The sequence below is a fragment of the Pelodiscus sinensis genome, chromosome 2, assembly GCF_049634645.1.
Source record: "Pelodiscus sinensis isolate JC-2024 chromosome 2, ASM4963464v1, whole genome shotgun sequence".
In the NCBI taxonomy this organism is placed as follows: domain Eukaryota; kingdom Metazoa; phylum Chordata; order Testudines; family Trionychidae; genus Pelodiscus; species Pelodiscus sinensis.
In genome coordinates, this window is record NC_134712.1 from 66601665 (window position 1) to 66616516 (window position 14852).

Below are 14852 nucleotides of genomic sequence, written 5' to 3' on the forward strand. Positions count from 1 at the left end.
TATTATTGCTTCATATTTCATATCTTAAAGCCATGTCCTTGTAGCTGAATAATGTAATGGACCGGTATATCCACTGCTCTATTTTTGTAGAAAAGAGGGAACAAGGACTCATCAGGTTTGTCTTTGCTTGTTTTCATTAATTCTTGGACTATATTCCTATAATGCATATTTAAATTCTAAAACATTTTCTTTTAAAGTCCCCCCATTGAATTATCTGCTGCATCAAGCTTGGTTGCTGAGCTTCAAGAAAAACTTGAGGAAGAGAAAATGAAATTTTTGGAGCAACTCGAAGAGCAAGAGAAAAGAAAGAATGAAGAGATGCAAAATTTTAGAATGTCTCTAACTGCAGAACAGCAGGTAAAGGAGTCATCACATTTGATATGTTCTTTATGGGATTTTAAAGATTTTTTTTTTTTATTTCTTCCACTTTTTATTTTGATTTTTCTGGTGGTACTTAATGTCACATTGTCATTTTACAATGTATTATATTAAATTACACATATGAGGAATGTACTGGACTTTTATAAGTGAAAGGAGTGCACTTTAGGGGAAGTGTTACTTTGTCATAGTTTTTTCTGTAAGCTTCTGTTTCCATAAATATTCTTCAGCCAAGAGGGTGAAATCTGAGCTCTTAGGTGAACTTCATTGACCATGACTTCTTATTGATGGCAAAGTATCTCTAAGCAATGCTAAACTCACTCTTTCCAACACCAAGCAGTTCTATGTTGTAGAGACTGTGTTTTAGAATCAAACTGAACCTCCAACTTGTATTTCAGTGTAGATTCACTGTAAATGAATCTTATTCTGTGAGTAGTAAATTAAAATTCAAAAGCAACAAAAAAAATTGTTCTCATAAAAATATTCACAACTCATACTATCTGCAAAAGTATTTTAAAACAATTGATTTTGTAGCATGCTTAGAAAGTAAACAAATGTAAGCTCTGGTAGAATCAGGGTGAAAATAAGGGTAACATACAATTCTTTGTGGAAACTGCCCTACCTTCCAGATTTGTCTCATTAATGGATTGACAAGGGAGCTCTACTTTAGCACCTCCTCTTTTTTTAGCTGTATCAGTATTGCACAAGGACTGAGCCGTGTCACTGTTTCCAGTCATTTGAGCTATCCAACTTTTTTGGACTATAGCCATCAATTGCTATGGGCAGAGAGCAAGAGAGAGAGAGAGACTGGAGATGTGGATAGAATCTTCATTGGCAAATGAAATTTTTTCTGAAAATATGGGTTTTCAAATACATTGAAACCAGAGCAGGACTTATACAGAAAATAATCTGAGTAACAAATGATATAAAAGTGTTTGACGTCCACACATTCAGTTTTAATATTGTAGGCTATAAATGGAGTGCAGAATGCAGCTGCCCATCTATGCATTCTTTGTACAGGATTTTAAGCTTTCATGGCATAGAACAGATGATAATTAATAATGTTTTATACCATGTGTTTGCTTTTCTATGATTTCTGTCACCTTAATTGTCAATATATAGAATGCCATTTTCCCCTATCAGAAGAAGAGCATTTGAGGAAAGATCTCCCTTTTGTCATTTTATTAAAATCTTCACTCCCTAGTTGTGTCACGACAGTTTGTTTTTCATGTGCTGCAAATCTCAACAAAATATGGCCTCATTGCACTGATTTAAAAAGTATTGTAACAATAAAATCCTGAAAGCATATGGGACTACTATACCAATCGTTAGATATTTAGGCAGTTATCTCTGTTCATTATCTTACAAAATTAATTATTTTAGTTTTTAGGGAACTGTATAAAGTTTGTTTTATTGTACCTATAGTAGCACTCCAAATATGCTATGTACAGTACAGACACAGAGAAAAGACATTCCTGGGCCCAAAGAGCTTACATAAGGCATTGAACTAGATAACTGAGGGAAAGGGACACAGCTTGCTAAAGATGTCAAGGTGATGACTGGCACACGTCTGTCTAGTTTTACGTCTTAATTTGTTTCATTATGTAATTACTACCTCTAGCTGCCCCTCTACTAGGTTATTAGTGGGTTTGATCAACATATTGTAGCAAAATTAGGTCTTCACAAAGGTTTTGAATTGGAAGGTGTAGACAGGAAACTTGATGCAATGCAGAAAGGGAAAGCCAGTGAAGTGATTCATGGAGAAGGAAGACACGGGCAAATAATTGCATCAGACTGACGAACAGCTGTTTTTGTTTGTATTAATTTTTGCTAATTAGTCTATACAGGCAGTCCCCGAGTTACGCGGATCCGACTTATGTTACGAACGGGGTTTGCTCCGCGTCTCCCTGGTCTGCTGGAAACCAGCAGACCAGGGTGACGGGGAGCAAGGCCTCTGAGGACACCAGCAGCGGGACAGCCATGGCGCTTCTGGGCTGTCCGCTGCCCCCGTGCTCCCTGGCTTTGCTCCCCTTCTCTCTGGTCTGCTGGTCTCAAGCAGACCAGGGAGACGCAGAGCAAAGCCGCGGAGGACCCGGGCGGTGGGACCGCGGTGCATCTCGGTCCACCGCCCACGTCTCCCTGGTCTGCTGGGGGAGGGGCGGGGGTGGCGCAGCTAGTACATCCCCCACCGCCGCCAGCAGACCAGGCTTTTCTCCGGACGCCTGTGGTAGAGCAGCTGGGGCGCTGCCAGTTGGTCCCGCAGCGCTGCTCTGGGCGCTACTGGACCAACCCGCCAGCACCCCAGCTGCTCTGCCCCAGGCGTCCTGATTCAGCCGCTGCTGGTCAGTTTCAGCAGCGGCTGAATCAGGACGCCCAGGGCAGAGCAGCTGGAGTGCTGCTGGGTTGGTCCAGTAGCGCTGAGGAGTTGCTCTGCCCCGGGCTTCCTGGAATCAGCTGCTGATCAGTTTCAGCAGCAGCTGATTTGGGGATGTCTGGGGTTCTTTAGTTGAATCTGTATGGAACTGGCGTCCAGATTCAGCCTGTTGAAACTGATCAGAGGCTGATTCCAGGAAGCCCGGGGCAGAGCAACTCTGCCTCGGGCTTCCTGTAGTCAGCCGCTGGTCAGTTTCAGCAGCGGCTGAATCTGGACGCCAGTTCCGACTTACATACAGATTCAACTTAAGAACAAACCTACAGTCCCTATCTTGTACGTAACCCGGCAACTGCCTGTATACCTGCTTGGCATTGGGGAAAAACTGCCTTTCAAAGCTTCATGCAGTGCTCTAAAATCCATTTTCATTTCATTCTAAGTATTAATATTTCAAGGTGGTAATATGAATGCAACGTTATTTATTTCTAATTGTAAATAACTTGGTTTAGTACAAGATTCCCTACAACATCCACTATAGCTGTAAAGAATTACTGATTCTGAGAACAGGTTATTACTGGATTTGTCAAGAACCAGAAATGTACAGATTCAATGTTTTAATTCAATTATATCCGTGAATACAAAAAGCCTTTTTCACAGCTAGTATATTTTTTGTTGTTATTAGCAGGGCTTGACAAACCCTAGCGAGAGCCACTCGCCAGCCCTGCACTGCGCATGCTCCAGACCGGCACTGCGCATGCACGAAGCGCTGGTGAATGGGGCGCTCGGAGTGACCGGCTGAAATCTACACGCTATGGGCGAGTAGATTCAGCGGTATATCGAGCCCTGTTTATTAGTATAGGGCTACAGATGTATATCATGCCTCAGAAAACAAAATGAGAAGCAGTCCTTACTCAAAAGCCCTTTTTCACAACTCAACTTTTTCACTTACCCAAAAGTCCATTTAAGACAAACAGGAAAACACTTCTAGTATTGTATACGTAATTCTTTATCAAAAACGTGCTTTTAAAAATGTATTTCCTTGCCTTTCAGTTTAGTTTGGGGAAGTGCAAATGGCAATACTATAGGTTCTTCCTTTTTACTCTTAGATTTTTTGCTTTCATTTACACTGTACTACTTCTACTTGATGCTATTTCTGACTTTTCAGACCAATTTTAATACCGTGCTGATAAGAGAAAAAATGAAAAAAGAAAATATAATAAACGATCTTAGTGACAAATTAAAAACAATCACCCAACAGCAAGAAAGAGATAAGGGTAAGCAAATATTCTATCTGTCTGGACAGATTTTGCATTAATCTACATTCAGTTTAAATTCAAATAATTGTTATACTATCCTCAGCTGTTGTTTATAAGACTCTTTATGTATATCTGTTATCAACAGATTTGATTGAAACGCTTTCTGAAGATCGTGCTCGATTACTCGAAGAGAAGAAGAAACTTGAAGAGGAACTGAACAAAATGAGAACCAGTAATTTTATTCCATCAGCATATTTATCTGCACCTTTAGAATCTTGTGGAGCCTGTGCACCTGATCTCTCAGCTGAAACAGAGAGAGTGGCTTCAGAGATTTCTGATGAAGGAAGGCTCGATCCAGCAATGGAAACTAGCATGATGGCTGTGCAGTGAGTATATGAGGCATTACAGTAAAGTATGTAGAAAATATTTTGATCATTACACCAGTGTAGAGTGTACTAATTCCATCATATAAAGGTTAAGCTGTTGTGGAAAAGCAGTTGACTTGGGATATGTCTAGACTACCCGGCATAGGAAAATGAAGTGGCGATTTAAATAATCGCCGCTTCATTTAAATGTACATGGCTGCCGCGCTGAACTGATCAGCTGTTTTGTCGGCTCAGCGCGCTAGTCTGGACGTTCCGCGGTCGACATCAAAGGCATTTGTCGACCTCCCAGGTATGCCTCCTGGGATGATCGGCTCAGCGCAGCAGACATGTAAATTTAAATGAAGCGGCGATTATTTAAATTGCCGCTTCATTTTCCTATGCCGGGTAGTCTAATCTACATGTCTCTGTCGCCAGAGGCATGTAGTCTAGACGTATCCTTGGAGTTGTCTTTTCTTGCTGTAACAGATATAAGTTTCTCCATGTTCTTTACAGAGCACCTTTCCTATGGGTATGTCTACACTTGCCCCCTCTTTTGATAAAGGGATGCTGCAATGAAGACATTCAAAATTGCAAATGAAGCCAAGATTTAAATATCCCGCACTTCATTTGCATAATCGCGTTATGGTGCTATTTCGAAATAGCGCTACTTCGAAATAAAACACGCAGTGTACATGCATTATTTCGAGAGAAAACCCTTCTCTCAAAATAACTGTTAAACCTCATTTTATGAGGAATAAGGGTTATTTTGAGAGAAGGGTTTTCTCTCGAAATAACGCGTCTGCATAGCGTGTTTTATTTCGAAATACCTCTGTTTCGAAATAGCGCCGTAATGCAATTATGCAAATGAAGTGCGGGATATTTATATATCAGCTTCATTTAAAATTTCGAATGTCTTCATTTGCATCCCTCTATCGAAAGAGGGTGCAAGTGTAGACGTAGCCTTAGAGTGTGTCTAGATTACATGGTTTTGTCGACAAAAGTGGCCTTTTGTCAACAAAACTATACCTGCGTCTAAACTACTGCCGAGTTCTGTCGACATAACATCAACAGAACTCTGCAGTTTTGTCGACGGCGGTAAATCTCATTCTATGAGGAATAACGCCTTTTGTCGACAGAGTTCTGTTGACAGAAGGTGTTATTGCATCTACACTGTCCTTTGCGTCTACACTGTCGTGTCGACAAAGCGGTTTGCTTTGTCAACAGAACTGGATGTAGTCTAGACGCTCTTTGTTGACAGAAGCTTTGTCAACAGTATGGGTATGTCTAGACTACAGGCTTTTGTCAACAGACTACATCCAGTTCTGTCGACAAAGCAAGCCGCTTTTTCGACAGAGAGTCAAGACCAGAGGTTCCCAACCTGGGGTACGAGTACCCGCAGGGGGGAAGAGAAGCTTATCAAGGGCACATGGGGAATATTTGGTAAATAACTAGATTATCCTAATTGAAATATTCAGAAAGTAGTAGTGTTAGTGAAAAAAGTTGTGGATTCTAGAGTCCAGAATTTATTTCCTTTCATAGTGAATAGGGGGTACGGGAAAGTTTACTAAAAGCCAAGGGGTTACGGGGACCGAAAAAGTTTGCGAACGCCTGGTCTAGATGCTAACTTGTGAAAAAGCACAGTGTGGATATAGTAGCGCCTTTTGTCGACAGAGTTCTGTCGACAAAAGGCATTATTCCTCGTAGAATGAGGTTTACCTCCGTCGACAAAACTGCCGCGTTCTGTCAACTTATTGTCGACAGAACTCGGCGGTAGTTTAGACGCAGGTATAGTTTTGTTGACAAAAGTCCACTTTTGTCGACAAAACCCTGTAGTCTAGACACACCCTGTCTGTCGACAAAACCTCTGTTGACGAAAGACTGTAGTCTAGACGTAGCCTAAGAGTGCATCTATGTTGGACCTCTAATCTCTAGCTCAGATAGACAGACCCATTCTAAGTCTGATTGAACTAGCACACTAAAAATAACAGTGTAGCAGCTAGAAATATCCACTACTTATATCTGAAATTATAGGTACATATTTAGGGATGCTTGTACCTCCTGCCCACGCGAAATGCAGTTGTGCTTGGTGGAAGGCAGTGCAAGTATGTCATAGATGAAAATTATACCTCCAACTCCAGTGTAGATATAGTCTTAAGTCACTTATAGTTCTGGGTTATCAGGGAACATGTACCCCTTATGGAGCAAATGTCTGAACTAGACACCTGTCACCTATTAGGCTGTAACATCTTGAGTCTTACATTCTAACTTAGCCTCTTAGGTCCCTGAACTGTTCTGAGGAAGGTAACAATCATGGTCCATACCAGTAACTCTGGCAGTGAAGGAAAAATTTCTTTTTGATACAAAATAATGCCTTCCTGATGCAAAAAATAAACAAACAAACCAAACCAAACAACGTAGGGCAGTGCTCATAATAAACCAAAAAACCCATGGTCCTACCTTAATCTCGGGAGTAGAAAATACTAAACTATATGCAGGAAGGAGCTCCAGCCAGAGGAAAAGGACTCATATACCCTTCTCCAGGTGCAGCAGGGCCAATGGCTTTCTTGAGCCCTACCAATTCAGGTGTTTTTCCCCCCATCTCTTAGCCCTGAGTGAGGGGCAAGACCACTAAAGTAGCCATTACCTCCTTTTTCCTGCCAGTCTAGACAAAAAAAAAAAAAGTTGCAGTAGATACATTCTAGTCAGCTTTAGCAAACTGGCTGAGTATACGATGTTGACTCCATGTTTACAAGTGCTAAATAATATTATAAGAAACCACAAATATGTACATGCTACTTTTCCATGTGAAGAATTGCTATAGTTGTTATAGGGATGTTAGTGAATCACCATGGTAAGTGAGATGGTCATACATGTTTGGTGTATTGGGGAGAGATGATTAAGCCAGACAGTAGCCCCCCACTATAGAAAGGGTAAGAACATAAGAACGGCCATACTGGGTCAGACCAAAGGTCCATCCAGCCCAGTACCCTGTCTGCTGAAAGTGGCCAATGCCAGGTGTCCCAGAGAAAGTGAACTGAACAGGTACTGATCACGTGATCTCTCTCCTGCCATCCATCTCCACCCTCTGACAAACAGAAGCTAGGGACATCATTCCTTACCCATACTGGCTAATAGCCATTTATGGACTTAACCTCCATGAATTTATCTAGTTCTCTTTTAAACCCTGTTATAGTCCTAGCCTTCACAACCTCCTTGGGGCCAGGAGTTCCACAGATTGACTATGCACTGTGTGAAGAAAAACTTCCTTTTATTTGCTTTAAACCTACTGCTCATTAGTTTCATTTGATGGCCCTTAGTTCTTGTATTATGGGAACAAATAAATAACTTTTCCTTATTCACTTTCTCCACAACATTCATGATTTTATAGACCTCTATCATATCCCCCCCTTAGTTTCCTCGTTTCCAATCTGAAAAGTCCCAGTCTCTTTAATCTCTCCTCATATGGGACCTGTTCCAAACCCCTAATCATTTTAGTTGCCTTTATCTGAACCTTTTCTAATGCCAGTATATCTTTTTTGAGATGAGGAGACCACATCTGTATGCAGTATTCAAGATGTGGGCGTACCGTGGATTTATATAAGGGCAATAAGATATTCTCCATCTTATTCTCTGTCCCTTTTTTAATGATTCCTAACATCCTGTTTGCTTATTTGACTGCCGCTACACACTGCGTGGTCGTCTTCAGAGAACTATCCACGATGACTTCAAGATCTCTTTCCTGATTAGTTGTAGCTAAATTAGCCCTCATCATATTATATGTATAGTTGGGGTTATTTTTTTCCAGTGTACATTACTTTACATTTATCCACATTAAATTTTATTTGCCATTTTGTTGCCCAATCACTTAGTTTTGTGAGATCTTTTTGAAATTCTTCACTGTCTGCTTTGGTTTTAACTACCTTGAGCAGTTTGATATCATCTGCTAACTTTGCCACCTCACTGTTTACCCCTTTCTCCAGATCATTTATGAATAAGTTGAATAGGATTGATCCTAGGACTGACCTCTTACCCCTTGATAACTTAATTTACGTAAGGGATTCTGTCCCATAGGCATAAGGGGTCACATTGGGAGCCCCACAGAAATGTGGGGTCTTGATATTTCTGCCCTCTGTGTGTGTGTGTGTGGGGGGGGGGGACGGTATCTAAGGGTGCCAAAGCTTCAGTCCAGCAGTGCTTCCGCTGGGTTTTGCGGTGGGGTTCAGGGCTCTGAGCTTTGGTCCTTAGGCATCCAAGCTCAGACTGGCCTTGCTTGATGGAACCCCGACATGGCTTGCATACCCCAAATTGACCACAAACTCCTGGTTGATCATTGCTATTCATAAGCATGTTATGGATTTGTCATATGGCAAATTATTATACATATGCTTTATGGCTCTTTACATGTAGACTATACAACTATTGTGCTTATGGTACGCAAATAGTTCTTTTCTTCTGTCTGTCCACTTACATTTCTCTTGAAAATACTGAATCCATTTGGTAAAATGATATTAGTAGAAAGTAAATAATTTTTTTTATCATAACACCTACTAAGCAGCTGCTTTTTAAGCACAATACTTCTATGATATTTAAAACACCAGTCAATGTTTAATTAACTTCAAAGCCTGGCAAAAAAATTTCAAAAGTATAAAGATCTCAGTACAAAAGTCACTTACCATTTGCAACTTTACACTTATATTCTCATTACACCATTATATCGTTATGTGTGATTGGATTTCTTAACTAAACCTTTATTTCTGGATCATATCATCTTGCCTAATCCACGGCTCACGGTCTGCCAAAGTGCTCTGAGTCTCAGTTCCTTATGGCTTCTAACCCTTCAAATTAATCTTTGGAGTGTCATTTGGGTTTTTTTAAGGTGGTAGAAACAGTTCCTGGAGGTCTTCATGTCCCATATGTTAAGCTGTAGAAAGAGAATCCCCATTGCCCAAGCAAATTTCCCAGGACAATGAAGGACACAAGGTTCTCTTTTTGTTTTGCAAATAATTCAGTCAAGAATCCTAGGTCAACAGGCTGAAAAAGAAAATAGAACATCCAAGATAACATAGATCATCTTTACCTGACTCCCATCTAGCCATGAACAGTCATAAAAGAAAATTAGGAAACGTTTTGTTCTTCTTGACCGGTTTGAGACTACATTACAATGGAACAGTCACAACTAATGGAGTTAAAAAAGGAGGAAACAGTGAAAATATCAACTGCTTTAAATAATTCCTTTCAAAATGTAAATGAGACAGGGTCCTTCACTAAAGGATGCTATTGAAGAGAAGCGGAATATCCCTCCTAAGAATGGGAAACTGTTAGCAAAAGGATGATAACATTTTTACAAAGCTAGATAACCCAACATTGGTATGATGGTAGCTACTTTTGCAAGAGAGACGGTGATCCTAATCAAGTGGGGTTGGCTTCCAAAAGACTGGAGCACAAATTTAGTAGGTGTCCATAAGACATCCAGTCCTGAGTGAGGCTCTTTGTAATTGGTTTTATAATTATAATTGGTTTTATTTCTTGCTAATTGGCCATATTCTTGTTAACAGTGTTAAGAGGAGAATATTTCACTAATTTTGTAGTCGATAATATTTTTATCTAGCAGCTCCTGTCTGCGGTGGGTCCACTTAAGACACCCTGCAGACGGGCTGCGGCCGGAGGCCAGCCCAGGCCATCGCAGAAGGAGGCTGCTTTGCGGCAGTAGCCCCTGTCTGCAGGGAGTCCCAGCTCTCCGTTGGGACCCTTACAGTCAGGGACTGCTGCCAGAGCAACCTCTGCCAATGGTGAGCCTGAGCCTGCCAACGCCCCTGTGATGCTACTTCTGCTAAAGGCAATATCACGGAGAGCACTGGCTCCTGCTTCTCTCTGCCCTGCTACCTCTGATATAAAGCCAGCAAGGGAAGGGGGCAGGGAAACAGTAGTCAACTCGACTAAATGGACTACTCCCATCCCTAATTCTTGCATCATAAGGACAGCAGCATATGTTATTTGCCATTAAATATGGGCATTTTTGCTTTCAAATATGCTTGAGTATTTCAAATAATAACCTCAAATAATTATTTATTTTAAATAGCATAAATATAACAGGAGCTACATCCTTAAACCCTTAATTTCCAATAGATAAACATTTTGGAACGAAGAGAACTGCATTTTTTCTTTTTTTTCTTAGTGAAAATATCCATATGTTATCTGAAGAAAAGCAGAGGATAATGTTGTTAGAAAGAGTGAGTAGAAGATTCTTTTTTATTATATTCATTCAGTATGTAAAATGTTTTAAAGATGACAAGTACATATGTGAAGTTATGATGGAGAAAGTGCTTTGTAAATTCTGGTGCACAGTATTTGTAAAGGAAAATGCCTTATCCAAAGAATAATGGAATTGATTTTCATTTACATTAAGACCAGTTCACACCATTCTCATAGTTTATAATATCTGAAAGTGAGACTGTGTATAATTTACTCCCACTTTAAGAACCACTTACACTTTATGATATGTACACTTTGTATGAATGAGAATCAGAGCGAGTATTTCCATTTTAAGTAGTTGAAACACATTCTTAGATTGTTTTATGTTTTGTTTGATGTTTTTATAGCAGAAAACTAACCAAGGAGAGGTTACAGAGGAAAATATCTGGGTTTCCTAGAGAGTAGTGGATGCTTACAGTAATATTAAAGTAAATAATCAAGTGATCAGAGTTTAAATACATTCCATGCAAGTGACTGCAGGCCAATTTTTCTTTGCACATATTAATCCAAGTTGTGTTTGCTTTTTTCAAAACAAGGCAATTAAAACACTGAGTATAAGAAATTCTTGAAACTAATTTCTGAAGAAATAGAGCAAAAGGATTCCATCCATCTCCCAAGCACTGTGTGAATTAATTTCATATTAATTAAAAGTTTAATATACTATAAGCCTGATGTGACAGTTCTTTAAAAAAAAAAAAAACTGGCTTTAGAACAGTAAGTGTTTCTTATAATGAAGTCCAACTATTTTGTGTGGGGGTTTTTAAATGCAGTGTTGTAGCCTAGAATTTCAGTTCATTAATCAGGAAATTAGATTATGATTTTTCTTCTGTAAATCGTTCTTTTCTGTTGTGTTTTTGAGTATTGCTTTGGACAGAGTCTCTGCTTGATTGGAAGTGGTTGGGAACATCATCAAAAATATCTGCTGTTATTAACTGATTCGACTTTTTTTTTTTAAGTATAAATCTGAAAGGCTTAACAACTCACTTCGTTTCCTTTTTTTTTTAAACTTCCAGTCCCTTTCTAGCTGCCTTCCTTTTATCTTCAGAGTTATGCTTAGTTTTTACTTCACTTAAAATTCTATTTTGCACTGCATACCAGCTCCTAGTTCAGTAGAATCAGATTATTTCTGTGTTCTAGTAGGAGCAGGGCAATGCCATTTCCCCCAGCAGCTCAGCAATAGGCACAGCAGCACAATGGTGATTTTTTTTCCTAACTTTAAATACCTGTACCTTTTTGCTTATAAGATTATTAAATATTTTCTTAACATTCTGAAACCTGCAACAAAAAGTAGTGTTGTACATGGAGAGTACAGTGTTCATCAGTTCAGAACTACCTGCTATTTATTACAGGTTTATGCTGTATAAAGAATATAATCTAAAATGAATAACCAATTTAATATTTATTGTCTCTGACAGACACTACAACTTAAAGAAGAGGAAAATAAGCGATTAAATCAAAGATTGGTAAGGATATGATTTGTGTGCACTAATCTGTTCATAAAATAATTGTTCCAAAAATAAACAAGAATTTAAAAAATGGAAACTCCTAATAAGTCTCTGTACATCTTAAAAATTTTGCATGCAGAATAGAACAAAGAAAGGAAAAGAACAAGTGGCAATCAGGAGTAATATAATTTCATATAAGATTTTGTGATTGTTGTTGGGAACAGGACAGTTCTCCATAGAAAACAACTTGGAGGCAAGTGGATGGGTGGGATGAAAGCAAAGGGAAACTTTAATTCGCACAAAGCATATAAACCAGATCAGTGATTTGAAAAGACAAGCAAAAAGCGTTAACTGTAAGGGTCATGTTTTTAATAAGGTAATCATTCAAAATGCATACACTTTTGCACATCAGGCATTTGTGCAATTAATGGCCATTTATTGAAATAAATGTCCATAATTTTGAAAAAAAAATCATATGCTTTATTGATTAACTGTTTAAAAAATAAAAAAATGTTGCTAAAAAGGAGAAGACATAGCAACTTACATCTTATAATTCAAATGGAGTGTGTGTGTAAGTCAGACTGCAATTCATATGCTGGTGACCAGATAGCCCTGATAAAAGGTGAAAAAATCAAGATACTGGATGGAGGGGGCATTATAGACACATATACAATCTGAAATAATGTGATTATCCCTATAAAATGGGAACACCCGGTCATTGTAATGCAATTCAAACTGCTCAGATTTCGTCCTAGGATAGTAGGTAGGGAAAAAGTGCTGAAGTTGGTGTAAGTGCTTCCAGAAGATGGAAGGCTGATCTTAGGTTCTTGACCAGGTTTGAGAATAGTGCCTCAGGAAGCAAGATGGATTGTAAGTATGTGATTTCTCATGGACGAAGATCGTGTCTTTCTGAATTTTCTGGATACTTTCTGGCAACAAAACAAAGTGCAAATTTAAAACAAATCTTCTTAATTTTGAAGATTGTTGAATATATATTAAAATCTGCTTCGTGTCAAGCATTCAGAGTTCAGTGTGTAACTCCTCTTCCCAAGCAGAATGAGGATTTGCCTGTACTTACATTTTTTGTTTCCTGGATACCAGAGAGAGAAAGACAGCTTCCATAGGCGAATGCTCAGATGCCCATCGCAAAGCTGAACCTTAAATTGAAGTTTCTTTAATTATTTTAGTTGGAAGGGGGAGAAAAGATCATGTGGTTTGAAAACTTCATTTCTTTAATTTAAATTTAAATTAAAAATTTTTGAAAAGTCTGGTGAGTTGAGTCAAGTTCATGAGTTTTTTAACAACAAAGTCTCAGTCTGTACTTGATTACATGTGTTTTGTTTCTACTATGACATATATGTAGCCATACAAGAGAAATCTAATTTTTTTTGTTGTTGTTGCAAGGTGTTGCATGACACATCTCATTCTTTTCCTTGCAAGTTCAGTTGATATTAATTATAACACATGACAAGAACTAGAAATAGCATATAAGAAAAACATCTAAATTTGGAAATACAGCTGCACTACAATGTTATTGTAATAAAATATGCAGAATATTGCAAAATTTTAAAAGATTATGCACAGAATTTTTAATTTTTTGCACAGAATTCCCCAAGGAGTAATAGGTGTGCCAGATAGGGTGACGGTAGAATTGTGACTGAATAGTGGAGCCATTGCTCTTTGCTAATGCCATTAGTGGAACTAGCTTTCTTAGCAGGAGAAAGAATTGCTGAGTGAGATCACAGCTGGCTGGGCTAGAAAGAAGAACATGCTGCGTTTGTTTGAAAGGATAGTTATGCTGTTGCTCTACTGTAGCACAGTCTCCCTCCCTCCAGTGTATTGATGTGCTTTAAAGACACAATTAACCATCAAGACTCGGAATGTCTTCACAAATTATGTTTGAACTGAAATGCTTTACTGTGGATTTGTGAAGTACTGTGCATCCTTTGGGTTCTGATGTAACCAATTGTTAGTCATTATGGTATACTTCAAATATCTAAATTACTCTCATGATGTAGATATTTTTATCTAATTTTGCACTTTTTAAAATAAAATCTTGATTATATGTCCTAATGCATATTACCTATTGTATTACCGGAACACTATAATTGACTTATTAGGGTAGCAATGATGGTTCCTCGGGGGCCTCTGTACATTCTCATAGTACATTAATGGAATTACATATGTTTGGAGCTTTCTGCAGAACTGTATAGAAAAGCAGTACAGGTTGAACCTATCTTAACTGGGACTCTGTGGTCTGCCAACATCCCTAGTCCAGCAAGACCCCAGATGTCTCAAGACTAGAGAGTCCCGTGGAGGGCTGTTGGCGTGGAGTCCTGAAGCAAGGCTAAAGTGGGGCTGCCCTGTGGCAGCAAAACCAGGAGCCCAGCACTAGGGCTGCCACCCAGTGCCGACACTGTGTGTGTCGCTGGAGCCAAGCAGCGAAACTGCCCCACGAGACCGGGAGGCAGCAGGGCTGCCTGGCAGCACAACCAGGGCCTGGCAGTCTTGCTGCCACCTAGTGGTTCAGCTGCCTAACAGGATTGGGAGGCAGTGTGGCTGCCGTGCGAGGCCGAGAGTCTGACCACAGGGCTGCCTGGTGGGAGAGCCAGAAACTGGGGAGTGGGGATGCCCGGTGGAGCAGAAGAAAGCCTCGCAGCTCCACTGCTGCGTGGTGGAGCTGTCTCGTGAGGCTCGGAGGCGCCCAGTGAGGACAAAGCCCAAGGGGAGCTTGTCACCTCACGGCACAACTGGACCCCAGCATGGGGGCTGCCCCAAAGCGATG

At 39.7% G+C, this 14852-nt stretch overlaps 1 protein-coding gene across 5 annotated transcripts in view; it reads left to right on the top strand.

Moving 5' to 3' along the window:
- RB1CC1 (RB1 inducible coiled-coil 1) overlaps window positions 1-14852 on the top strand; it is a 164290-nt gene that overhangs the window by 128069 nt on the left and 21369 nt on the right. For all 5 annotated transcript variants that reach the window (XM_075920708.1, XM_075920707.1, XM_075920709.1 and 2 more), the window contains 5 exons: window positions 198-357; window positions 3915-4023; window positions 4151-4391; window positions 10546-10600; window positions 12038-12085. In XM_075920708.1, coding sequence (XP_075776823.1) covers window positions 198-357; window positions 3915-4023; window positions 4151-4391; window positions 10546-10600; window positions 12038-12085 — 613 coding nt within the window. The remainder of the gene's footprint in view (window positions 1-197; window positions 358-3914; window positions 4024-4150; window positions 4392-10545; window positions 10601-12037; window positions 12086-14852) is intronic.